Source organism: Gossypium raimondii, chromosome 9, assembly GCF_025698545.1.
Source record: "Gossypium raimondii isolate GPD5lz chromosome 9, ASM2569854v1, whole genome shotgun sequence".
Classification (NCBI taxonomy): domain Eukaryota; kingdom Viridiplantae; phylum Streptophyta; class Magnoliopsida; order Malvales; family Malvaceae; genus Gossypium; species Gossypium raimondii.
In genome coordinates, this window is record NC_068573.1 from 39959772 (window position 1) to 39987174 (window position 27403).

At 31.2% G+C, this 27403-nt stretch overlaps 4 protein-coding genes across 4 annotated transcripts; 2 read left to right on the forward strand and 2 right to left on the reverse strand.

Annotated features, from left to right (window-relative positions):
• Positions 1–865: 865 nt before the first annotated feature.
• Positions 866–1885, reverse strand: LOC105797946 (tropinone reductase-like 1). Its single transcript, XM_012627811.2, has 2 exons — positions 1848–1885; positions 866–1652 (listed from the first exon to the last, which is right to left on the reverse strand). Exons 1-2 carry the CDS (start codon positions 1883–1885, stop codon positions 866–868), a joined length of 825 nt encoding a protein of 274 aa, XP_012483265.1.
• Positions 1886–3353: 1468 nt separating this feature from the next.
• Positions 3354–4181, forward strand: LOC105797947 ((+)-borneol dehydrogenase 1; the record flags this gene model as incomplete). Its single annotated transcript, XM_012627812.2, has 1 exon — positions 3354–4181. A coding segment is annotated over one exon (819 nt), but the record flags the coding sequence as incomplete, so codon positions are not given.
• A 1946-nt stretch (positions 4182–6127) lies between these two features.
• LOC105799644 (secoisolariciresinol dehydrogenase) lies at positions 6128–7838 on the reverse strand. Its single transcript, XM_012630313.2, has 2 exons — positions 7670–7838; positions 6128–7045 (listed from the first exon to the last, which is right to left on the reverse strand). Exons 1-2 carry the CDS (start codon positions 7714–7716, stop codon positions 6253–6255), a joined length of 840 nt encoding a protein of 279 aa, XP_012485767.1. The 5' UTR covers positions 7717–7838; the 3' UTR covers positions 6128–6252.
• A 5288-nt stretch (positions 7839–13126) lies between these two features.
• On the forward strand, positions 13127–26758 carry LOC105799647 (uncharacterized). Its single transcript, XM_052621259.1, has 6 exons — positions 13127–13271; positions 22439–22520; positions 22630–22636; positions 24444–25368; positions 25474–25673; positions 26654–26758. Exons 1-6 carry the CDS (start codon positions 13127–13129, stop codon positions 26702–26704), a joined length of 1410 nt encoding a protein of 469 aa, XP_052477219.1. The 3' UTR covers positions 26705–26758.
• Positions 26759–27403: the final 645 nt, after the last annotated feature.

The following is a 27403-nucleotide window of genomic DNA, read 5'->3' on the forward strand; positions in this document are numbered from 1 at the left end:
TGGGTTTGAGCTTAGTATAATATTTTTGAGTTTTAGAATAAATATTTTAGAATGTGAGTATTATGTTTATAAATTTAATAAAAAATCAAACTTATTCAATTGTTAAGATAATATAAAATAATAAACAATAAAAGATATTTTCTTGATTCATGTACATGAATAATAAATTTTATATACAATAAGCATTTTAATTATTTTAAAATAACTCTATTAAATATATATAATTTATGTTTTTATAATGCAAATCTAAATTGTATTGTCCTTATATAAAAGTAAAATGAATTATTACATTCGAAATTAAAATATCTATAACTTAGAAAATCCAAAATTATTTGAATATGTTAGAGCCCGTCGAGCTCGATTTAAGTCCATATAAAAAAAATTTAAGTTCGAGGAAATATGAGCCTGAAAAGGCCCAAGCCCAAGAAAATTTGAGCTCGTGATGATTTAAGAGAATAAGTTATGTGAGTGAAACTGTTATACTAAGGTCTGATAGAATTTAAACTATTTCTTATAGTAAATTTACACTTTGCAAACTTATGGAAACTAAATTGCATAAATAATATTTTGTGCCATTGTTTTATTTTATTTTTCTATGTTAGTCATTATAGTGACAATCAAAGTGGCCACTACAGCCAAATACTCCTTTCAACGTTCTATTTTATAAGTTACCATAAGTAATTGGTAATTGTTGAATTCCAAATAGAATTTAAGATATTAATTAAGATTTACCCTTGAAAAAAACAGAACCTTTCCTTTCAATGGGGGAATAGCGAATTTTTTATTTATTGCGGTAGAAGGATGCCTGGATTTGTGCAGGAGCATTTTAATAAAAAATTTACTGAAAACAAAAAGAAAGAAAAATTTAGTGAATAAGGTTAAAAGCCTTCATAAAGGTAGGATTGACAATGCTGAAACCTCCATCCAAAACAAGGTTGAGCCCACTCACATAATTCGCTTCATCACTAGCCAGGTATAACGCTGCATAAGCCAATCCCTCTGGCTTCAGAATTTCCCCTTTCAGATTGCCCATTGCTGTTAGTGACTGTTCCATGTTTCTCACCTCTGTTTCATTTGGTGCAATCATTGGAGTGGCAACTCCATATGGCGATATACAGTTCACTCTTATCCCATAATGCCCAAGCTCTGCTGCCAAGTTCTTAGCCAGGCCTAAAACTCCATATTTCGACACTGCATAGGCATTGCCTGATAGCAGCCCTGCGATTGCAGTACAAGCACTAGCTGTAAAAAGTATGCATCCTTTGCGCTGAGGCGCCATCAACCTGGCTGCATGTTTGGCACCTAGGAGAGCACCCACAAGGTTTACCCCAATAACTTGGTCTATTTCTGACTTTGTGATATCTAAAATGGTGCTAAAGGTACGGTCCAGGATGCCTGCATTGTTATGCATTACGTCGAGTTTCCCGTACTTGCTGATTGTGGTGTCAGTGAGGTTGCGGATATCATCTTCGTTCGTCACATCACAGTGAATGTAGCAAGCACTTCCGCCCAGCTTTCTGGCAAGGGCTTCTCCTTTGTTGTCCTGGATATCAGCGATGACCACCTTGGCACCGTTCTCATGGAAAAGGCATGCTGTACTTGCTCCAATGCCGCTTGCCCCTCCTGTTATAATTGCCACTTTCCCTGCTAACCTGAAATGAAACCATATTAAAAAGCAACAAATAATGTAACAACAAGCTCAAGAGAAAATGAAAATAATCGATTTTGTTCTTCTACAGAAAAGCAACTGAATGTCCTCGACCCCAAAAGGACACCGACAGAGTTGTATATAAATACCAGCAATTTGGTAAGAACTGTAACTAGAGCTTGTAGGAAAATTTTAATACCTTTTAAGGGGTGAAATCAAAGAAGTTATATTGGTCATCTCTTCTTGATAAGAAATCTGAAATCAAGCAGAGAATAGGAACAAATGAGAGGTGGTTGGTTTTTTATTCATCGTGAGCTCTATATATAACACTAACCGAAGATAAGTGGGATGAAAACGTGACTTGGTAGCAACATTTGTAAAGTCAAAATCTTGGATACTGATAAAATAATCTAGCATTTTGTATTAAAGATGAATGAATATATAGATTTTATCGACTGCAGACCATGGACGTATCAGCAAATTACAAAGGACAACCAAAGGTCCAAAACAACAAACATACGGTGAAACCAAATGGGTCGGCAACATTGGAAAAAAGGTGTTTTTTGGTTCCTAGCCAAGTGCAAAATGAATGAATTACGTTAAAATTCTACCAAGTATGAGAGACAGAAACTTGGGAATACGAGAAAAAGAAATACAAGTACACAAAATAATTTTACGAAATCAGATGACCCCAAGTTTAAAGCCACCTTAAAAGTTTAACTACATTTAGATGGTTATTTTGTTATCAATTTCAACCACTTCAATCCAAATAAATAATATTTAGATGTTTACTTTGTTATCAATTTCAATCCAAATAAACAACTGATACTTAAAAGCAAAAAAAAAAAAAGAGAGTCTAAATTACTTTTAGGTTTAGTAACTCTTAATATAAGTTTTAGTATTTTTAAAAATTTAGAATTTAATTCTTATATTTTTTTATTCATATTCATGTTATCATTTATGTTCTGGTTGTGTGACTATTATCCTATTAATGTCGTATTTAAGGTTCGAACTTGCATCTCCTTTTAGGGTGCAATATGTTTTACTATTACATCCTACTCTTAGGTTAGTCCTTATATTTTTATTTTAAAATTTAATCTCTTACTTTTTCAGATTTCAAAATTGAAATTTAACTGTTAATTTTGTTAATTTTTTTATTAAATTTAGGCTAATTATATTGTCATATTTTTAATTATATAACTATCAAATAAGTATTTTTTTTCAAAATGTCACACTAACAAATTTAAGCTTAAATGATTGATAGAAAGTTAAGAGAAAAATGTTTGGATAAACATTTCAACTGTTAATATTGCAGCAACGTTTGGATAAACATGGTTGATGATAAGCTTAAATGATGATAGAATGTTGAAGAGATATACAGAAAGAGAGATTGCGGTGATATTCTTTAACATTATCTTCGATTAGTATTATATATAGAGCTCCCGATGAATCAAAAACCAACCGCCGATCATTTGTTCCTATCTCTGCTTGGTTTCAGATTTCTTATTAAGTAGGCATGAGTAGTGTAGCTTCTTTGATATCACCCCTTAAGAGGTACTCCCACAATCTCTAGTTTCAGTTCTTCCCAAATTGCTGGTACACATATGCAACTCTGTTTCTGTCCCTTGGTGTCGAGGACATTCAGTTTGACTTTCTGTAGAAGAAGGGAGATATACCAAAGTCGATTGATTTCATTTGTTCTTGATATTGTTGCTTTTTACAATGGTTTCGTCTCAGGTTAGCAGGGAAAGTGGCAATTATAACAGGAGGGGCAAGCGGCATTGGCGCAAGCACAGCATGCCTTTTCCACGAGAACGGTGCCAAGGTGGTCATCGCTGATATCCAGGATAACAAAGGAGAAGCCCTTGCCAAAAAGCTGGGCGAAAGTGCTTGCTACATTCACTGTGATGTGACGAACGAAGATGATATCCGCAACCTTACGGACACCGCCATCAGCAAGCACGGCAAACTCGACATAATGCATAACAATGCAGGCATCCTGGACCGTACCTTGAGCACCATTTTGGATATCACAAAGTCAGAAATAGACCAAGTTATTGGGGTAAACCTTGTGGGTGCTCTCCTAGGAGCCAAACATGCAGCCAGGGTGATGTCGCCTCAGCGCAAAGGATGCATACTTTTTACTGCTAGTGCTTGTACTGCGATCGCGGGGCTGCCATCAGGCAATGCCTATGCAGTGTCGAAACATGGAGTTTTGGGACTGACTAAGAACTTAGCAGCAGAGCTTGGGCATTATGGGATAAGAGTGAACTGTATATCGCCATATGGAGTTGCCACTCCAATGATTGCACCAAATGAAACAGAGATGAGAAACATGGAACAATCGCTAACAGCAATGGGAAATCTGAAAGGGGAAATTCTGAAGCCAGAGGGATTGGCTTATGCAGCGTTATACCTGGCTAGTGATGAAGCGAATTATGTGAGTGGGGTCAACCTTGTTTTGGATGGAGGTTTCAGCATTGTCAATCCTACCATTATGAAGGCTTTTAACCTTATTCATTAAATTTTTCTTTTTTTTTTTCCAGTAATTTTTTTATTAAAATGATCCTTCCTAAATCCAGGCATCTTTCTAGCGTAATAATAAAAAATTTGGTATTTCAATTCAGATCTTAAACTCTAACCATCAAATTGTTTCAGTATAGTTAAATTAAATTAGTATTAATTTTGATTTCTTGAAATAAGGAAGTGGAATAAATTATTAAAACACTAAAAACATAACCTCTAACTAAATTGATTAACTCAGCAATTAATGGAATCTCAAAGTCTTAATATTATCATTCACAAATTGAATTATTTTATTGAGTTAATTGTTTACTTGTAAATTAGTTTTGTCCACATACAAGAAATTGGACTTCTTAGCTACCATTGTAAAATATTAAGTAGACGCAATCCAATATCAAGTATTAATAAATAATAACGTGAAGCTATAATTAACTCATCCAACATTCAAACATCACTTTATGCCCAAATTAACTCTCTAACAAACCACAAGTTTTCCATTTTATGATTCTTCTTTTCAAATCCGATTTGCACACCAAATACATATGATGTTTATTTCTTTTTACTTTTCTGTGTGTTGAGATATTTTTAGATTAATATTTCAAACTCACTTTCTTCAGAATTTGAAATTTTTAATTAATATTTTTATTTTCATCATATTATTAAATTCACATTTAAAATAATTATAATATTTAATTTAGAATTATTAGTTAAAAAGTGATATAAAATAGAAGTTGTGCACGTTAAAAATTAATTAGAATTTAAATTACATTTATTAATTAAAAAAGTTGTTTTTATTTTTTGTATTCTTCATGTCTATTTGTCAGTCCATGTTTGCGATTCATGGTTGTCTCTCCCAACAATGTTGTCTTCAAGGTTCAAATCTAGGTCCTCCCTTTAAGAATGCAATGTTCCTTACTATTGTACCCAACTTGTTATTATTTGAATAGAATATAGGGAAAAAAGGTTGTGATAATTATAATTATAATTTATCATTATTAGTTAAAAAATTTTAACCTAAACAAAAGTTGTACTAATTTTATTTTTAAATAACAATTGTTCTAATTTTATTGATGTAAAATAGAGTTATTATTTGAATAGAATTCTAAGCATATTAGTTATTACTTAATTAATATTAGAGTTAATTATGTTAATTAGTTATTATTTTAAATAATATTACTTTGCATAAATTACAAAGTAAAACTACATTAGTTCAAAATACTTTAACTATTATTTGAAAATCTTCTATTATAATTTTGAATTGACAAGTTAATATATTTTATAAAAATATTATTTTATGCTAAAACTTAAAATCACATGCAACGCATGTGACATTAGAAGCTAATGTTACTAAAATCATAAAAAGTATTTAATGTTGAATTAAGTAAAATAAATAAATAAAATTAGAAAGCCTATCACATGCGTATGTGATTAAAAACCAGTATGTAGAGTATATGTACCGGTTTAAAAATAACATACAACAAATAATATGCAATATTTACGAAATTAAAAAGAAAAAATAGTTTAAGCTTTGAGTAAAAGAAATTAAAAGGAAAATACTTCAGTTTAAGAATAATAAATGCACTCCAAATGTTTATCATGGTATTGTCATTTTTCTATAGCACGTCAAAAATTATCATGTTGGTGAAAGGAAAATTCAATATTAAAATCCAATTATAAAAATTAAATATCAAGTTGCCTTGTGACATCGACTTAATCAATTGCATTATATAAAGTATAAAAGATAAAACATCATCAAAATAATATAATAATCATTTAATCTTTTTTATCTAAATTGGTACCCCATTAATTCATGATATCAACCCAGTCAAAAGTTAGGATAATAGTATAGATATTTAATATATTAATTTACACTTTTTCTCATTTTAATAATTTTTTTTCCAATGATAATGATCCTTGTTATTAACTTTAACTATTCCAATAAGAAATACATGCATCTTTTCTTTATCCTCGATCTTTCAATATCTAATAGAAACGCTGCCTAAATAGCTTCTTATTCATATAACTTTAATTGGAAGCTAATTAACAAGACGGGCAAGAATTTGCTTAGCAAAATTTTGTACTTACGAGTCATCGGGGTATTGGAACATACGGAACGACGGATTGACAACAGTAAAGCCCCCATCTATGAACAGATTATGCCCACTCACATATCTTCCCTCCTCACTTGCTAAGTAAAGTGCTGCATTTGCTACATCTTCGGCCTTAAGATACACACCCTTTAGGTTAGCCAACGCACTCATCGCTTTCTCCAGCTCCTCATCATTAACCCCCACGAATCCCGTCGCTAAAGGCGTTGCCAGAGCGTAGGGAGACAAGCAGTTCACTCGGATCCCAAATTGCCCTAGCTCAACTGCAGCATTTCTGGTTAGTCCCAGCACAGCATGCTTTGAGGCACAATACGCATGTGTTGCAGCAGCACCAACGGTGGAGCTTACGCTTGAAGTCGAAATTATGCTACCACTTCGAGCAGGGACCATCACCCTAGCGGCGTGCTTGATCCCTAGGAAAACCCCAGTTACGTTTACACTAAGAACACGATCGAAATCTGATTTATCATAGTCGATTATGCGAGCCTTGTCAGCATCAACGATGCCGGCGTTGTTGAACATTATGTCTAGCTTGCCATGGGTGGCGACTGCTTTGTCAACAGCATTTTTTATTTGGTCTTCATCAGTGACGTTGCAATGCACGTAGGAACAGTTTGAAGAGCCTATGTCCTCACAAACGGAATGGCCCAAATCATCTTGGATATCAGCAATCACAACTTTGGCTCCATGGTGCGCAAACACTTTAGCAGTGCATTGCCCAATACCACTAGCTCCTCCTGTAATTAGTGCTACCTTCCCTTCCAGCCTGCACTTGATGGTTGAATAGTAGTAAGATTAAGTCTGTATTTTCATTTTCTAAAGATGAATTTCAGTATTTACAACTCGTTTCTCCTTTGGAGAAGGCTAGTCCATCCCCAAGGGTCTCATTCTTTTACCTAGAAGATGGATCCGACAACCTTGACTCAGGTCAAATGAGCTCCTACCCAACTAATTTACTTACAGTTTGGCAACCGGGGGAAGAGACTAGCTGGAACTTAAGATTTGTACTCAAAAACCAACCATTGAGTTTTCATTTTAAGATGTTAATTTCAGTAATCACAGTTAAATCCTGACAACCTCAATATAAAAAGATATATCAAAATAGTGCAGAAAAATACGTAAGGACGAGGGGAGGTGGAACAGTGGGATCTTTAACATCATTATGCTATTACAGAATTGCAAAGAACAAAGAGCTTCTGCTTCATTTTTTACCAATCCAAACCCATCAAATCTAAACTCTAGGAACAAAGATTAACATATATAAATGAGAATTTGATACCAAAGGAGAAGTTAGATTAACATGTGATAATCAGCACAACATCCAAAGAACAAATAAGATTACAGATTAAGATTGACAATAAAAAATGAGTCAACTAAGAGATACTCTCACCTCTTTGTGACTGCTGAGATAAAAGATGAAGCAGCTGCGCTTGCCATTGTTTCCTACAATTCTTTGACAATGCAGATGAGAAAGCCGAGTCTTATAAGACTCCGTCAACGGCTTGTCATCTTTTAGTAGTACTTGAGGAGCAACAGGGAGATGTTCGCGTGTCTACAAATATCTCGTATTTTCTTTAGAAGTTATATATTCAGTTTTCTAAATTTACTCTAATTTTAAACATTTTATATTGTAAAATTATTTCCTCCTCCTTTGTTTTTAAGAAAAAATGTCAAAAAAGTCAAATGTTAATTTCTAGAAAAGAACGCAATACCACTTGCATCATTGGTTTGTTCAGTACCATTATTTATATAAATAAATATATTTATGTAGGTTACTCTCCAAAAATAAATATTTAATCATAAAATGTGCTTTATTTTTATGAATGACAATCAAAGATAATATAAACAATCATCACGTTACACTTCACACTTAAAACTCGAGTATTACATTAATATAACAAACTATTAACCTGATAACAATAACTAATAACTTAGTGAGTTTCAAGTCTAGTTGCACTATATCAAGGTCCAAATCTTGTGTACAAACTCATCCCTTAAATTTTATAAAACATTTCATAATAATACTACATTGAATATTTCTACAAGACTAAAGCATTGATAATATTTTTGCTATAATTATCATCTTAGTTGTAATCATTTAAAATAAAACTTAATAAAATTTATTATTTTAATAAAACTTCAAATTATAATTTATTGTCTTTTTTTAAAAAGAGTTTGGACTCAATTCACAATAGATTATTTAATAAAATTAGAAAAACGCTATATTCTAACGGGACATTGGCTAGTAATTAAAAAAAGCTTATGTACTATAAACATCATTATTGGTCCTAAGCCTTCCTTTGGATCGAAATAATTAAGAAGCTTGGGTTTGAATAATAAAATGACAAAAGCGATGAATTGTTAATTGGTGGGTGGCCGGTTGAAGCATCTACCTCACGGAGTTTGATAAGTAAAATCTTTCTAAATTCAAGATGCATTAATGGTGAAGTGCTGCGAAACGACAAAGATCATATGGGGGGCATCTTCTTTGGTGTCCAAAGCATCTTTCCTTCTTCTTTTTTTCTTAATAAAAAAAATTACTAATTATTAATCCAATTTATGATATGTTTTTTTTAAAACTACTGTCATTTTCTAATCAACCTTAAATAATTGATATAATTTAGGTTTGGAGTGAATTATAAGAACCGAATTTAATATTTAGATAGTGTTTGTAAAATTGTTTAATGATTGGGTTTAGATGTAATTGTTTATAATTACGTATACATGAATAATATTGAATTGAGCATAATTGAAGTACTAATTTACACTTTCTAATTATTAGTGGAGGTGAAAATTAAAGTAATTACACTAAAATCCAATTATCACACTCATATATTATTTAAATTTAAAGAAATTATTTTAAGTTATAAAATTATATTATAAGCATGAACATGCATGTATGAGTATTTATGATGGTTATGACAATTTTTTTAAAATTTTATTATAAATATTAAATAATTATATTATAAAAATAATTTATGTTCATTTTATAAAGTGATAATAAAAATATATTATTTAAATCTTAAAAAATTTAAAATAATGATTCCATTTATAAAAAGTTGTAACTATTATTTATAAATTTATTTAAGTCAACATAACTTACTTATTAAAAGTTATGCAATTTTTATAGATTTTATAAGAAATTATTTATAGAAAATATATTATAAACTTTATAAATACTTAATAGATGCTCGTGCTTGACAAGAGTTCTCAAGGTAAACAAAACTTGGAAACTAATTTTTATACTTAATCAAGCACGATCATCTATTAACTTTCCCAATCGTGTAATTCATATTGTATTAAATGAGATATATATTAATTGACTTAAGATTCATGTATCATCTAACCAAAATATAAGTTTAAATTTGCTTTCAAGTGTGTTTTACGTGGAAGTTACATTGATGCTAACAAAAGAAAAGCTTAAAAACTAATCCTTATATCTTGTCAAGTACGACCATGTGTTAATTTTCCAATCGTATAATTTGTATTGTATTATATGAGACATATATTAGCCGACTTAAGATTCATATATCATCTACCCAAAATACAAGTTTAATTTGCTTTCAGTTATGTTGTTTGTGGAAATTGATGCTAACAAAAGAAAAACTTGCAAACTAATCCTCATACCCTGTAAAGTACGATCATCTATTAACTTTCCCAATGGTATAATTTGTATTGTATTATATGAGACATGTTAGTTAACTTAAGATTCATATATCATCTGACCAAAGGATAAGTTTAATTTGCTTTCAACTATGTTGTTTGTGAAAATTGCATTGATGCTGGCAAAAGAAAAACTTGAAAATTAATCCTTATACCTTGTCAAGCACAATCATCTATTAACTTTCTCAATTATATATATAATCTGTATTGTATTATATGAAACATATATTAGTTGACTTAATATTCACATATCAACTATCCAAAATATAAGTTTAATTTGCTTTCAACTGTGTTTTTTTGTGGAAATTACATTGATGCTACCAAAGTAAAAAGTACTAACATGAGACCATTCTTTAATTAAAGTGTTGTTTGATAAATTAAAATTTTAAATATTGAATTAATGTTATAAATATGTTTGGTGTATTTCTTAAAATTAAGTATGGAATATGATTAGATTGTTTAATAAATGTAATTTATCAAATTTTAAAGGTAAAGTATTTAAAAGATAATGTTAAAAGAAATAAAATAGAATTAAAAGAATTAAAAACAATTATATTAAGTGATAGTAGTTCCTTATCTATTTATTGTTTTCTACAAATCTTTTCATTAAAATTTCTTTTAAAAAATTTATTTAAGTAAATATAACTTATTTATAAAAGGTTGTGACCATTGTATGGATATAACTTATTTAAGTGTCCATGCAATATATTATAAAAAGATAATATACTTATTTATAAAAAAGTGTTATATATATTTAAAATGTTATAATTTTTGTCAAAACTTATTCATAAAAAATATTTTTAAATTTATGGTAAAATATATTATTTATAATAAGTGTTATAAATTTTATTTGTCACTTTATAAAATATTTTTATAAATGTTATATATTATATATTTTATATTTTTTACCTAATTTACATATTATAAAAAAGATATAATCTAGTATAAATCTTTCTCTAAATTAGGATTGATAGAACAATAAATATTCTAATATAAAATTTAATAAACAGGATATGTCATGTTAGATAATCAAGAACGAAACTAAATGTAGAAGCGTACCTTAATTCATTCAAATATAGAAATCTTCAAGTCTTATGGTTTTGATATTCTAAATTAACACACAAGTATTTTAGAGGATGTGACTCTTTCTTTTCTAAAGGTGGGATGTCAGAAAAGTTACGTATGTATAATTTAAGAACCATAACCCTAACATACAACTTTTGCAATTAACCTTAATTTCTAATCAACCCATCATATAATTAATTTTAAATATATATATCACACTTTTTTTTATTATAAATAAGTATATTATCTTTATAAAAAAGTGTTATATATATTTAAAAATGTTATAATTATAACATAAAAAAGGTTAAATTGTGCTAGTATACTGCATACTTCATAACTTCATTCTTAGGTGGAATTAGGATGACCCATACTTTGAAGAGTACATGAAAGGAGGAGATCTTGATAATTTTCATGATACAGATATAGATCCAAATGGAGAAGAACTCGGTCAAAGAACAACAAATGATGATAAGGAATATATGTTAAATGTTAAAGAGGGAATAACTAAATAAATATGAAATGCTAGAGGAATTAGATAAAATTGCATATGGTGTTTATTTTTCTTGTTATTTTATTAGTAAACATATTATCGACTACTTTCTTGGACTAACAATATTACATATGATTATTCAATTTTAATCTTTGTTACTCATTTAAAACAACTTGATTGTACGGACAATTTTTATAAAACTAATCTTTTATAAAATATAATTTATACTTATTTAAAATTTAAAAATAAAATTGAGTTAATGTGAAATTTGGGCCGCGTTGGATGTCTCCACTCCTTTTCCTTTTATTAATTTCAACCTTTCTATTCCTTATTATTGTTTTTTTCTTCCTGCGATGGCAGCTAAATATAAAAAATAATCACCTCCCTACAAATCATATCATTAGTTTTTCAAAAAATAATTAACATACCAAGACCTGCCAAGTGTTCGAAATATATATATTTGACTTTTTAGCTTTTAACTAACATTTTGTATATTCTCTAATACCAAATTTAAGTTAAAATTTATATTAAATATTATGCACATTTATCACACATTAATTACTTATCTACTTATGGGTAATTTGTCAATGCTCTATTGTTGACGTATAGGAAGCTAAGGACAACAAAAACAAAAACAAACAAACATGAAATTCAAAATTTTAAATTATAGCTTTAAAAATTAAAGAAATATTAGAAATTTTATTACACACGTATCGTATGGAAACCACATATTAGAATATAGGGTGTGTTTAAAAATAACATATAATAAATAATGAAACGTATGGTTTGAAACTAATTAATAATAATAATACATGAATTGTTTACAAATATTAAACTAGTTTAAGTTCTAATACTACTATTAATTATAAAAAATTAATATAATTGAATTAATTTATTGGTGTGTTGCATGGATAAACTAGTTTAAGTTCTAATACTACACTTAGCTATAAAGTATAATTCCTTTTTTTAGTACTGGACAGTTTACTTGGAGTCGGACTTAAATATAAATAATTAAGTATAAGAATCTAACTCGGTTTTATTAAAATGTTCAGTTTTTTATTACAATAGCAGGCCCAAAATAGCCCAAATCGTTTTTAACCTAAATTGCCCAAACACTAGCCTAGCCCAATATCCCCAACCCAATTGAAACCAAATCTAATCTGGACCCAATTCCTAAAACGGTGGCCCAATTGCCATGTGGCCCAGCGATGCAAAATCAGAAGCTGACACCCTAGGGCAAACCCCAGTGCCGCAGCAGTTCCTCTCGTCCGCGAGTGCCAGGCCTCTGTTCTCACGTGCGCCTCCGTACCCTCCGTATTCGCCACGTCCACTGCTCCGTACGCTTGCAACAAACAAAAACGAACAACGCAGCACCAAAAGAAAATAGCAGTTGTAAAAAAGAAAATTTGGGGATTTTGATTTTCTTTTTCATTTTCTTTTCGACTATATAAGCCATTAAACAGAATCTGTAAAGAGGTGGGGGGGAGACCACGAATATTGTATCAAAATATTTTTGAAAGAAAAGCAATAGAAAAAAAATAATTTCTTAAAAGTGATTTCGAGTTTCTTTTCTCTGGTTCTTTTATCATTTTCGATCCTTTTTCTCTTATTTTTATTTATTGTTTGAGAATGGGAAACGGAAGGAAAGTGAAGGCTTTAACCTTTGTTGCGAAGCCGAGCCCTCGCCCTCTTCGTCGTAATCGGAGATCGGGTGTGGGATCGGAGAGCCTTCGAGCGGCTGAGTCTGAAACGGCGCACGGAGGGGAAGGGATTGGTTTTTTTTAGGGTTGATTTGTGAGTCTGAAATGTCTGCTGATTTTAGGCTTAATTTAGCCTTTATTTTGACTAAAGAAACGACGTCGTTCAGAGCCTGAGCAGTGGCTATGATACGACGCCGTTTAGCAACCGTACCCAATGACCCGACCCAACTGCGGCTAGATCCGCGCGTTTTGGCGGGGGAGGGTTATTTGCGCGCTAAGTCTCTTTTCTTTTGTGTCGTAGTTCAATCTAGTTTTCGTTGCTATTTTAATTCTGGCCGTACAATTTTCTGCTGATCTCACTTCGATCCTTATTGGAACGCAGCGTTTTAAAGGGTCGAGGTTAATTTCCTTTTGACCCCTCTTGGTTGCTCGCGTGTTCAATATGGTTCGCGCCCTTATATTTAGTTCGAATTGGCTCTTAAATTTTAGCATTGATTTCAAATTAGTCCTTCTGTTGTCTTTGTACTACCATTATTATTATCATTTTTACCATTACTATTACTATTATATTTTATATCGATATATTTAGCTTTTTATATACGGGATTTTATTTTATTTTATTTTACTATTTCCTTTTTATATTACTATTATATGTTATCATTTAATTTTACAATATACTATTTTATTTTATTTTATATATTAATTCAACATAATATATATTTTAATAATGTATATATATATATTAGATTCACTTAAACATATTTTTGTGCTTTAAAATATTTATACAATAATATTTTCATAATTCCATTTTATATATATATACAATTTTTATTAAATTATTTTATTTATACACATGTACATACATAATATGTTATTTTTTATAACATTATTTTTATAATATTATTATTTTATAATTTTTTGTAACCTTAATTTTCTTTCTGCATAATATTTGCTTCAAGATTCATCTAAATAATATTATTTATGTAGTGTTTGTTTTATTAAATTTATTTTGAATCTAATAAAATTCATATATATTTCTTTTAAAATTTGGTGTTTACAATTTATTGATTATCATTTCCTTTTAGGTACTTAAAGGTTAATTATTAATGTTATGGTTCTTTTTAATGTTGATAATTAGGTTTGCATGGTTTGAGATGTGTGATTATTATTCGTACATGTATGATGTTGTTTATTTGTATTCATAAATTATTGATGACCATTACTCTAAACTTTAGTTTATTAATTATTATTTCATGTTGTACATTAATATCTCATCACATTATTTTTTAAAATATCTGATTTCATGAAATTATTAAAATCATCTCATTCCGCAAATTGTCAAAATACTCGATACTCACGATTCTCGAGAAAATTGTGCCCTAACTTACTGGGCTTCAATTCTTCTCGACGAATTTAGATAATCAAGTACTCATTTTATTAAAACCATACAATTGTTAAAATAGAGTTCTTAAGATTTCAAAATATTGGATCCTAACTTACGGGATACGACATTTTGTTATCTCGATTTTAAAATAGAGGCAATAGTTGATGTATAAGAATTTCGAGAAATTGAACCCTAGCTTACTGGATTCTGATTTCTCAATTGACTTAAATAATCAAATAACCTTCTTAAAATACATGATTTTCTTTAAAAAAAAAAAAGGGGACAAATTTAATTTCAAAGATTGAATTGTAGCACCCTAACTCACTGAGTGTGACAATTTATTTTCTCGAAATAAGTGCGTCCTATCATTCAATTTAGTTCATTTGAGTTTTCTCACCAAAAGATCGTATTTTAAAATCTTTTCAAAGTTTCGGCATTAAGACATTAAATAATCAATTTGGTACCAATTTTGGGCGTTATGAGGGTGCTAACCCTTCCTCGCGCGTAACCGACTCCCGAACTTGTTTTCTCAAATTCGTAGACCTAAAATCGTTTTCAAGGTGATCCGATCACACCTTCAATAAAGGTCGGTGGCGACTCCCATTTTTTTTTTAAAAGTCGATCCCCGTTTTTTTCAAATAATAAAAATGTTTTCGACACTATTTTGCCCCTGTACTTTTAATTCATTGTAATTTAGTCCATAGGCTCGGAAAATGAAATTCATACAATTTAATCTTTACTCAAGCATAGTCAATTGTTTTATACATATTAATAACAACCCACATAATTCACAATTTCACAATTTTTACCATAAATTTATTATCTTTTCAATTTAATCTCTAATTGATAATTTCATCAAAATTATTTTTATAAAAGTTGTTTATCTAACAACAACCTTTCATTTTCTATCATGAAACTTCAAAATTCAAGCATACTCATCGATGGCAAAACCCTAATACTTTAACAATTTTGCAAATTAATTCCCGAGCTAGCTAGCTTAAGCTACTACGATCTCGGAAACATAAAAATCATTAAAAACGGGACAAAAATACATACCTAATTGAGCAAAATAAGCTTGCTAATATTTCAAGTTGTCATGACTAGGTTTTCTCTCTTTTTTTTTTCTTTTTTTTCTTTTTTGTAGTAGATGATGATAATAGATGATATTTGTTTATTTTATTAATTTATTAAAATTTTAATCACATATTTCCAAAATTAACCTTGATATTTCATTAAATTTCCAATGATGACTATTCATACTTATCCACTAACCACTTTAATGGTCTATTTACTATATAAGGACCTCCAATTTAAAATTCTATAGCTATTTAATACTTTTAGCTATTAGAACTCAAATTTTGCACTTAATGCAATTTAGTCCTTTTATCAAATTAGACATGTAAACGGTAAAATTTCTTAACTAAATTTTTATATGGTATTTCTATCATACTTAGACCATATAATAATAAAATAAATTTTTCCAACTTTAGATTTGTGATCTTGAAACCACTATTCTGATTTCACTGAAAATGGGTTGTTACATAAATTTTGTCTTGATTATATATAAATAGGAATTTTGTGTTAAACTTTTTACACACATCATTGTACATCGTTAGTCTCTCAAAGAAATAGTGAAAGTTAATAAAAGTTTTTATTCTATGATTTGGTTTGTGTTGTTCGAGCCCACATTTGAAGTAATTCGTGGTTCGAGAATAATGGAAAAGGTTGTTCAGTAGAAAGCCGAGATTAACTTTAAATAAGCACAAGTATAATTTCGATTAAGTTTATTGCTATAAATAACACAATTGCTCAAGTTCAAAGAAAAATTTAAAACTTTTGCTATTCCTAATGATAATGTTTTCTAAATCGATTTTTCCAACAATATGACACCTCGAGATCATTGCTAAGGGTATATAATCCTTGGCTTTGATAAAAAAAAGTACACCATTAATCATTCGATTATGAGTAAATTTTATTTTAAACACTTAATTAAAAATGTTACAATTTGATGAACAATGTTTAAGAATTTTTTATCACTCGACCATTAGTCATAAGTAATTGTGGAGTACTATTATTCAGGATTAATGGAAAAAAAAAAAAAAGGAAAAAGTCCTATACTATAATTTCACTCTGTTGTGCTTGAGAAATATTCGTGTTTCAATGTTTCAATATATTTTGAGAGCAGTGAGTCAGAAGTTCAAGGTAATTGGACGGAAGTACCCCAACTTACCCAATGGCTGAAGCCCATCTCTCCGACATTGTACTCTCGACATTAATACCGTAGATCTTGGATTTGTTGAAGTTGAGTTTCAGACTTGAAATGACTTCAAAGCAGCGAAGCACCTTCCTGATGTTGAGCTCACTTGCACCACAAAACGGACCAGATTGTCAACATACTGAAGTTGCAAGATTATTAAGCTTTGTTGGCCGATAGGAACCCCTTTGAATAACCTAATGGAGATAGCCTTACATAACAAAATGTTGAGTGCTTTAACAATGTTGAACAACAAAAGGGACAATGGACAACCTCAAAGTAGTTCGTGGGAGAACCATTAACAAGGATCGAGACCAAAGTAGTTGAAACACAATGTTGGTTAAATGGTCTAAAGTCATTGAGATTGGTTGCGCATTGATTTGATCATGAGTCGGGTTCAGGCTGGGCCAATGATAAATTTTAAGTTCATTTTTTAGGACTAGTTCGACCCAAAAAATGGACTTAAACTTTTCTCCAAATTTGATCCAGATAAAAAATGTTAAACCCATGCCTGTATTAAAATTTTTTATATTATTTTTTATATAAAAACCAATTTAAAAAATATAATACATCGCATACACTAAAAACATTAAAATAAATGTTTACAAACAAATTGAAAATACATTAAAAAAGTCTTTTATATTTAAATAACATTAAGTTATAGTTACATTTTAGAAAGCAAATGTCTCTAAAATAGTAACAAAATTAGTAATAAAACAAAAGTTATACAATATACAAATAATAACAACAAAATATTAGTAATATAATAATAAAATTGCAGCAAAATAATATCAAAATGACATCACATAACTATGAAAAAATTTAAGTAAAATTGGGCTAGGCTTGGGCCAAAAGTTCTTACTTGAGGCCTGACTTATTTAGAAAATGGACATTATTTTTTGTCCAAACCCATTTTCCGCTTATATTTTTATCCAACCCTCTCACTTTTCGGACGAACCTAGACAAATAATCCGACTCATGATCAAATCTAGTTGTTTACCACAATTTAGGAACAAATGAAGGCTCAAATTATTTCTCATTGGTTGGTGACGAATTTATACATATTTAATTTAACCTCAAAATGATGTTTACTAACTCATCCGATAATTGTAAATGCATAATATTATTATCCAATAATAATTACAATAATATATTATATTAACTTAATTATTTGTAAATTTTTAATTTGAATATATATAAATCATATTTTAGATATTAAAATATAATCACTATAAGTTCAAAAATATAATATATACTCAATATAGATATTACAGAAGTACATTCTATGATAAATTAAAGTTAAAAATTTACTCTCTTTTTTCTTGTCTTGACTTGTATGGAGTTATAATTAAAATTTTTGTCAAATATTTGTTCGGCACGGGTTCAAATTGTGTTCCCCATCCCCGCCCCTAATTTTGTATAAAAAAACTTCACTTTATTGTATAACTAAATTATAATCTATGTCCATTTTTAAGATAGATGGAAACTAATCTTTTAAAGTTTGTGATTATCCTTTTCATCAATATCATTTTTAGTTATTTTAATTTCAAAAATGATTTCTCAAACCAAAAACTATAAACTATTGTCCTTTGAGTCTAAAATTAATTTTTAAAGCACTTTTACCTTTTAAAATTTATGTATTTAGTATTGTTTATGGGTGTGAAAGACAGTTTTGACCTTAAAAACGCTTTAAAAAAACATTAATGGTTGAAGAAACACATGGGAGGGTTATTGTATGAAAACAATCAGGTTCACCGACCAAATGATATGTTGATGAATAGGTTATGAGACTTTTTCAACAAAATTGGACTCAAATGGTTGTTTGGCTAAGATGAAGGGATTGAGTTAGGTTTGGTTAAAAGCTGCAAGGGAAGGGGAAACGTGACAAAATGTTGAAACCTCAGACACATAAAGCCTGCCTGGAAGGGCCAATGTCAAATGGAATAAGTCTTTTGGAAACCAGGGCATAGGTCCCCCAAGGACCATGCCCTGTCCTATAACATATAATATATTCTTTTACCTTACACCCTCAACTCAACTCAACCACCGAATATCTGGTCCCAAACACCCTCATTTTCACTTCACTCCGTTGGAATCCTAGACCAGTCATGCCACGTCTCATTTTCTTTTTTTTACCCTAACCCACTTTGCAATCTACCCCAGCAAGCAGCAGGCACTACGGTTGGACCGAAACTGATCCAGGTCAAGGTCATGACTCATGTGATACGCTGCTGTGCTGGGGCTTATATAAATATTATATACACGCCTTTTGATGAATGTGAAATTGATTTCATCAACCATTAATTTCCAAAATAAATAAATAGAAAGAGGAGACGTGGCTTGTTCTACATACTTGGTTTTTTATTTTATTGTCTCTCTGTTTTTTGATATATTTTGGCTGTAAATGAGATGTTTCCCTTCCTTTTTCAATCTTTTCCTTGGACAGTTAGACATAGGCAATTTGGCAATGCCTCGGGAAATTGTTATTTATTTTTTGTTCCTTTTTTCGAGAAAATCTATTCGATAACCTAAATGATGAATTATTTGCCATTTACTATTTTAGAGATTTCCCCATGTTCCAAGTTAAACTGCACTTCATGGGTTCACTGCTTACACCTTCCACACGATACCTATAAACATTACAAGCAGGACTGTCTTTATAGAAGTAAATAATGGATAACTTACAGGCATGCGTAAGCAATCCAACCACAAAGCCAGCCCCAATTACACCGTCTAGCCAATGGGAAACCCAACATGTTATTTATAATTTTGTTTTATTCACAAATCTCCATGTGTGGATACAATTTGAAGATTTTAAGTCCAAACAAAAACAAAATAAATAAATCAAGTTTTCCTGCAAATGTTCACCCCAGTCCAACTTATCGGCTTCGTCCATAAGTGTTCATTTCAACCATATTTTAATGCCCCTCCCTTTTTTCATCTCACAATTTCTCCTCTTTGAGATTCAAATATGGTTCAAATTTTTTTTATTTTTGAGAAGTTGAAATGATCGGAGTGAAAAATAAAAGTATAGGTTTCGAACTTTATCAAAATAGTATTTAACAAAAAATTTAATTACTATTCTAAGTCAAGATAAAAGTTCGAAAAGATTTCAACGTTATCTATGAAGTGTGATGCTCGTTAAAATGTGGTTGTAAAATTTGACTTTTCTCATTTTTCATTATATATATATATATATATATTTCTCATTTTAATTAAATTATTTGATAAATATAAGTTGCACAAATTAATAAATGAAAAGCAAAAATAAGATAAAAATCTATCAATCTTAAATATAAGTTGTTGATGTTAGGTTTATATAGAGTCCCTCTTACCTTTGAAGTATTGAAACTTTATATATAAAGCAAGGTTAGACCAAAAGAATTACGTTTGTACCATTTTTATTTTTTATTCTATAGTTTGCTCTATCTGAGAATCCAAACCAAACTGTTCCTCCACCCCCCACAAATTGACTAGCTTTAATTTTCCTTGACTAGCTCTTATTTTAAGGGATGCTGTGTTATGGTATCCAACAATCGTTATCAATAAATCTTTAAGTCTTTTAAGTTTCAAAAAGTATTTAAATTTTATTTCTATAAATAAACGACATTATATTATAAGGTAAGCAAATAGATAGTGTTTTCTGTTTTAATTGTTTGGAGTCACTATTGCACCACTCTTGCAGGTTTCAAGTACTTAAAATTATCATGCCAAAGAAGACTCAGATTAAAAAAATTTAATGTTTAAAAATACTGAAATCAAATATATTTTAGCAGATAATTTGAAATGTAAAATGACATTTGGGGAAAAATATAAATTAAAGTAAAAATTAGTACTGTATAACTGAAGGTATGATGTAAATTGTCTTGTCTTATGTCCTATTACCCTTGCCATTCACATGTATGATGTATATGATATGATTAAAAAGCCTCTGATTAGCTACTTGGAGAAAATAGAGGTCTTACTCTTTAGAGAAGAAGAAGGAAAAAAAAAAAAACTCTATACTAATAATTCAAGGCAGAAAGAGGGGGTTGGAGTTTTGCGAGGAAGATGTCGATGGACAGGTCTTGTAAAAGCGGGTGTTGGTTCCGCAGCATGTGCCAGATTCCTTCAAAAACAAAACCTGGTTTGAATTATTTTTATGAAAAAATCTAGGAACACACATCCTGTCCTTGCCCAAACAACATATTATTTGCACAAAGTTTGAGGCTTTGGTTTACAAACTTCATTGAAAATTGAGGCAAAAGCTGGGGCTCACATATAATAATCTAAAACCCTATCTGATGATTGCATTAAGTAGAGAGTGAATAGTTATATAAGATGACATAAACATATGGTGGATGTATTAGGATGAGAGCATAGCATAGCATAACAAAACAACATGTATTTAAGTTATAACAACCAGTCCAGTCCTTTTGGGGGATGGAAAAGGGTGTCTGAATCTACCTGGAAATTTGAGGTGGGTTTTGTCTCAAGCTCACAAAAAAAGACAGTCAATGCTGAATCTTAAATATTATACTTCTCCTCAATTTAAAGTTTTAGGAAGGAAGGGCAATTGTTTTATCACAGCCAACACAATGAATTAAAGAGTGAAAGAAACCCATGATGGGAGGAAAAGGAAACGGGAGTAGAGGAATGGAAACACGACTGAGACTGAGAGATTGTCCTTAATCCTTTTCAGTACTTTATTTTATTTTATGTTTTAAAACAAAAACAAAACTTGCTTTCACTGACTTTTACTAAAATATTCAGTGACTGAATATAAACCTAACAAGCATGGCCTTCTCTGTCAGGTTTACACTTTACAATGAAGTATGAGATTTTGCACTGTTTGAAATGATACAATATCCCCTTTCTTATATATATATATATATATTACAGGCAACGCAAAAACATCAAACATCCTCTCCTGATTTACCAAACCTCTACTCCTCCACCTGCTGCCGTAGGATGCCGCCCATATTGCGTCACCACTGCCCCTGCCCTTCTGATTTGCTTGCCACCCTAATAACATGATCCCACAAATTTTATTATTATTGTTCAGCCTGTAATTAGAATCTCTCTTTTTGTTTTCTAAAGATTTCATCCCCATACATGTTCTGTCTAATTCAGCAATTCTTATCAGTATATAAAGTGTGTATGTCCCTGTCATAGGATCGGACATATGTGTGTTTCAGAAAACTGCTCCAAATAAACGATTTTTATTTTCAATTCAATAAATTATTTTAATTCTGAATCTAAATAGCATATTCTAGAGTGAGATTACTTCATTGCTTATATGGAATGATGAATAAAAGTGAAGTAAAATCTGACTGACACGCCCTATTTGTTTGGTTGATCTCTTTTCCATATCCAAAAATAACATATCATTCAAGACCTGAACTAGTAATTAATGGCAAGTAGTAAGAGTTGAAAAAAACTTGAAAGAAAATGTCAAGTTACGCATAAATAATGAATTAATGATTGAAAATTCCTCACGCAAAACCTTAAAAGGTAGTCATGTACTTCTGAAGTTACAATTTCCCTTACCTCAAAAAGATGTCCTTTTTCTTAAAGAAAAAAATCTCAATGTTTGTTATATCTCTGAATGTCTTGTCTTTTAGCTGCATCAAATAGTTTCCACATCAAACCCCATACTCATTACGACTCTTTCTGCCCACCTCCATCCCCTTTAAGTTTCAAAAAGTATTTAAATTTTATTTCTATAAATAAACGACATTATATTATAAGGTAAGCAAATAGATAGTGTTTTCTGTTTTAATTGTTTGGAGTCACTATTGCACCACTCTTGCAGGTTTCAAGTACTTAAAATTATCATGCCAAAGAAGACTCAGATTAAAAAAATTTAATGTTTAAAAATACTGAAATCAAATATATTTTAGCAGATAATTTGAAATGTAAAATGACATTTGGGGAAAAATATAAATTAAAGTAAAAATTAGTACTGTATAACTGAAGGTATGATGTAAATTGTCTTGTCTTATGTCCTATTACCCTTGCCATTCACATGTATGATGTATATGATATGATTAAAAAGCCTCTGATTAGCTACTTGGAGAAAATAGAGGTCTTACTCTTTAGAGAAGAAGAAGGAAAAAAAAAAAAACTCTATACTAATAATTCAAGGCAGAAAGAGGGGGTTGGAGTTTTGCGAGGAAGATGTCGATGGACAGGTCTTGTAAAAGCGGGTGTTGGTTCCGCAGCATGTGCCAGATTCCTTCAAAAACAAAACCTGGTTTGAATTATTTTTATGAAAAAATCTAGGAACACACATCCTGTCCTTGCCCAAACAACATATTATTTGCACAAAGTTTGAGGCTTTGGTTTACAAACTTCATTGAAAATTGAGGCAAAAGCTGGGGCTCACATATAATAATCTAAAACCCTATCTGATGATTGCATTAAGTAGAGAGTGAATAGTTATATAAGATGACATAAACATATGGTGGATGTATTAGGATGAGAGCATAGCATAGCATAACAAAACAACATGTATTTAAGTTATAACAACCAGTCCAGTCCTTTTGGGGATGGAAAAGGGTGTCTGAATCTACCTGGAAATTTGAGGTGGGTTTTGTCTCAAGCTCACAAAAAAGACAGTCAATGCTGAATCTTAAATATTATACTTCTCCTCAATTTAAAGTTTTAGGAAGGAAGGGCAATTGTTTTATCACAGCCAACACAATGAATTAAAGAGTGAAAGAAACCCATGATGGGAGGAAAAGGAAACGGGAGTAGAGGAATGGAAACACGACTGAGACTGAGAGATTGTCCTTAATCCTTTTCAGTACTTTATTTTATTTTATGTTTTAAAACAAAACAAAACTTGCTTTCACTGACTTTTACTAAAATATTCAGTGACTGAATATAAACCTAACAAGCATGGCCTTCTCTGTCAGGTTTACACTTTACAATGAAGTATGAGATTTTGCACTGTTTGAAATGATACAATATCCCCTTTCTTATATATATATATATATATTACAGGCAACGCAAAAACATCAAACATCCTCTCCTGATTTACCAAACCTCTACTCCTCCACCTGCTGCCGTAGGATGCCGCCCATATTGCGTCACCACTGCCCCTGCCCTTCTGATTTGCTTGCCACCCTAATAACATGATCCCACAAATTTTATTATTATTGTTCAGCCTGTAATTAGAATCTCTCTTTTTGTTTTCTAAAGATTTCATCCCCATACATGTTCTGTCTAATTCAGCAATTCTTATCAGTATATAAAGTGTGTATGTCCCTGTCATAGGATCGGACATATGTGTGTTTCAGAAAACTGCTCCAAATAAACGATTTTTATTTTCAATTCAATAAATTATTTTAATTCTGAATCTAAATAGCATATTCTAGAGTGAGATTACTTCATTGCTTATATGGAATGATGAATAAAAGTGAAGTAAAATCTGACTGACACGCCCTATTTGTTTGGTTGATCTCTTTTTCCATATCCAAAAAATAACATATCATTCAAGACCTGAACTAGTAATTAATGGCAAGTAGTAAGAGTTGAAAAAAAAAACTTGAAAGAAAATGTCAAGTTACGCATAAATAATGAATTAATGATTGAAAATTCCTCACGCAAAACCTTAAAAGGTAGTCATGTACTTCTGAAGTTACAATTTCCCCTTACCTCAAAAAAGATGTCCCTTTTTTCTTAAAGAAAAAAAATCTCAATGTTTGTTATATCTCTGAATGTCTTGTCTTTTTAGCTGCATCAAATAGTTTCCACATCAAACCCCATACTCATTACGACTCTTTCTGCCCACTCCTCCATCCCCTTTCTTTCCTCTCCCAAAACCACCACCAACTCAAACAAGAAGAAAAGATAATCAGACTATGTTCTTTCATTAGCAGCCTTTCATTCAATTCCCTCTTGAAAACTCTTCTCCTTGCTCCTCCTTCTCCGCTAAAACTCCTCCTCCAACCATCCATGTTCTTCTCTTCAAACCACCCTTCCCTCAGCTTCAATTTCAACCAACATGAAGACCACTCTGAGTCTGAGATAAACCCTAACCAAATCCATCCAGACCATGGAATGGAACCCATGTTTGAAAAACCCTTAACCCCCAGTGATGTTGGCAAGCTCAACAGGCTTGTTATTCCCAAACAACACGCCGAGAAATACTTCCCGCTCGCCGCTGACTCCGTCGACAAAGGCTTGTTGCTCAGTTTCGAAGACGAGTCCGGCAAGTTTTGGCGTTTCCGTTACTCGTATTGGAACAGCAGCCAAAGCTACGTGTTGACAAAAGGGTGGAGCAAATACGTCAAAGAGAAGCAACTTGATGCTGGTGACATTATTTTATTCCTGCGACACCGTTCAGATGGTGATAGGTTCTTTATAGGGTGCAGGAGGCGCGGTGCACCGTCAGCACCAGCTGATGCCGGCAACACCCTCATGGGAAATAGTACATCCTGTGGAGGCGGTGGCGATACTAGGGGACTTTATCATGGGCATCCTTATCTTGGGCACATTCAAGGCTATGCTGCTAATCTGCCATACCGCCCTGGCTGCCTTCATGCAGGTACACACACACATAGAGAGAGAGAGAGAAAATCTGAAATTTAGCAACAAAATTAGGAGGAAATAATTGTGTGAATAGCATTTTTATATATTTTTGCATTTCTAGGAAGTATTGTTGAAAATGAAGGTATAGCAGCCGGGAACCCAAGAAGGCTGGTGCGGCTGTTTGGGGTGAACCTAGAGTGCCAGCTCGATGGGTCAGAGCCATCCACGCCTGAAAATAGCTCGTCGGTGTCGGTGTCAAGCCAGCAGGGCCCAACCACCCACCAGTTTTATAACTCTCAGTCATACACTTCAAACTACATGGTAAGCCATGCATCCTCATTATCATCATAAACTTATAAAGTTAATTAATTAAGGAATAAATATACTGCAATTAGGCTGCGATTGCCATTTAATTAGTAAGTTGTGCTTACCACTTGGCACGTGGCCTAATTGCATTTACAGTATGATTACGTTGTACCATGGTTTCCTTTAATTCTACAAATTTATTTTAGGGACCAGTATCCACAGATATATGAAAATATCAATTAAATATTTGAAGTTGTTATTTTAGGGGGGGAAATATATTTAATCTGCTACTTTAATTAAAATTTAAATACATATAAAAAAACAATATTTTAAGTAGCAAGCTAAAGATAAAGATGTAGCCGAATAGTTTGGTCGGTTTATACTATTTTAGTTTGGAAAGCAAGAAATTGAATACTACAGTTAGTAGCAAAATTTGGTTAGATACTAACCATAGAATTTAATTCAAAAAATAGAAAAAAAAGTAGAATAATATGTACAAGTTTTAAAATTCCAAGTAGCAATGATGGAATTGGAAGTGAATAGAGTCCACATAAGGCAGATTGTTAGTTAAATTCCAAGTCAAACTGTGTTTTGGTTGGAATGGATGGTGACGCCCTCCAAATAATTGATTGGCCGAAATGTGTTAGAAAGATTGATGCCATTGATTCGATTTTAAACCTTCACCACTTGATAATCGAGAAATTATGTTTTGATCATTAAGGTCAGATCTTGCAAATTAAGAAAAGAATCGATTTTGGATAAACTGAGTGGATTTTGTGGTCATCCCTAAAATTGGTCAATAAGGCTGGTCATAATAGTTAGGCACATATTCTAAAGAACAGTGACTTTTGCAAAAGAAAAATACAACTGGTCCATTAAAGCATTGGTGTGATTACAATGAAATCTCCTATATATGATTTCTTAATTTGGGCATAAAAGGAGAACATGTTTGGTGTGATTATAATTATTAGATTTTGGTGGTTTGATTGTAACAGGATATTACCTTCTCCCGAGATATGAACCAGATGAGAAATCATCAAGAATAAGATCTGAAGATGTGACATCCTGGATTTTATTTTTAATTCAACCTCCCCGGAAAGTTCAAACAAATTCTTCTTCTTCTTCTTCTTCTTCTTCTTCTAGTAGTAACTTTATATTTTTCTTAAAGTAGAAAAAAAATCCATTGAATTAGGCAGCTTTCCAATGCACAACATAGAGGAGATGGGAGATGGTCAGGCAAAGGTGGTGATGTAAGAAAATTGCCACAAGGGGAAAACTGGGTATTTGAGGGACTCTTGATTTTTCAATGGGAGAGAGAGATATTGATAATCATAATAATGGAAGGGTATGGTGATGGTGGTGGGTGGTGGTTCTTAAATAGATGGGCTACCAGCCTCTCTCCCTCTTTATGACTTTTTTGTGTAGTGTATCTAATTATGTAAGAAAGTCCCCAGGGGAGGGGAGGGGAGGGAGGGGTGGGGAGCCAAGCCCAAGCAAGTTTTATGCTCTCTACTATGTAATTTGCAGAAATCAGAATCTGAAAAGCTCTTTAGAAATACAATGGCATGTTTCATCCCACAAAGGATGAAGTCATCCTGAATTCCTTAGGATGGTGATTGCTGATTCTATTATTCATAAGGAAATCCCCGATAACTTAATTCTAACCAAAAAAGAAAACCAACATAAATATAAGATAAACAAAGTGGTGCCTGACTAGATAATGCAAAGATTTGAACAAGTTGCAG

Bases quoted from the DNA above. Each gene is read 5' to 3' on its own strand.
- LOC105797946 (XM_012627811.2), bottom strand. From the start codon at position 1,885: ATGACCAATATAACTTCTTTGATTTCACCCCTTAAAAG. The intron at 1,653-1,847 runs GTATTAAAATTT...GTTTCATTTCAG, and splicing joins TTGATTTCACCCCTTAAAAG to GTTAGCAGGGAAAGTGGCAA.
- LOC105799644 (XM_012630313.2), bottom strand. From the start codon at position 7,716: ATGGCAAGCGCAGCTGCTTCATCTTTTATCTCAGCAGTCACAAAGAG. The intron at 7,046-7,669 runs GTGAGAGTATCT...CATCAAGTGCAG, and splicing joins ATCTCAGCAGTCACAAAGAG to GCTGGAAGGGAAGGTAGCAC.
- LOC105799647 (XM_052621259.1), top strand. From the start codon at position 13,127: ATGGGAAACGGAAGGAAAGTGAAGGCTTTAACCTTTGTTGCGAAGCCG. The intron at 25,369-25,473 runs GTACACACACAC...TTGCATTTCTAG, and splicing joins CCCTGGCTGCCTTCATGCAG to GAAGTATTGTTGAAAATGAA. The intron at 25,674-26,653 runs GTAAGCCATGCA...TGATTGTAACAG, and splicing joins CATACACTTCAAACTACATG to GATATTACCTTCTCCCGAGA.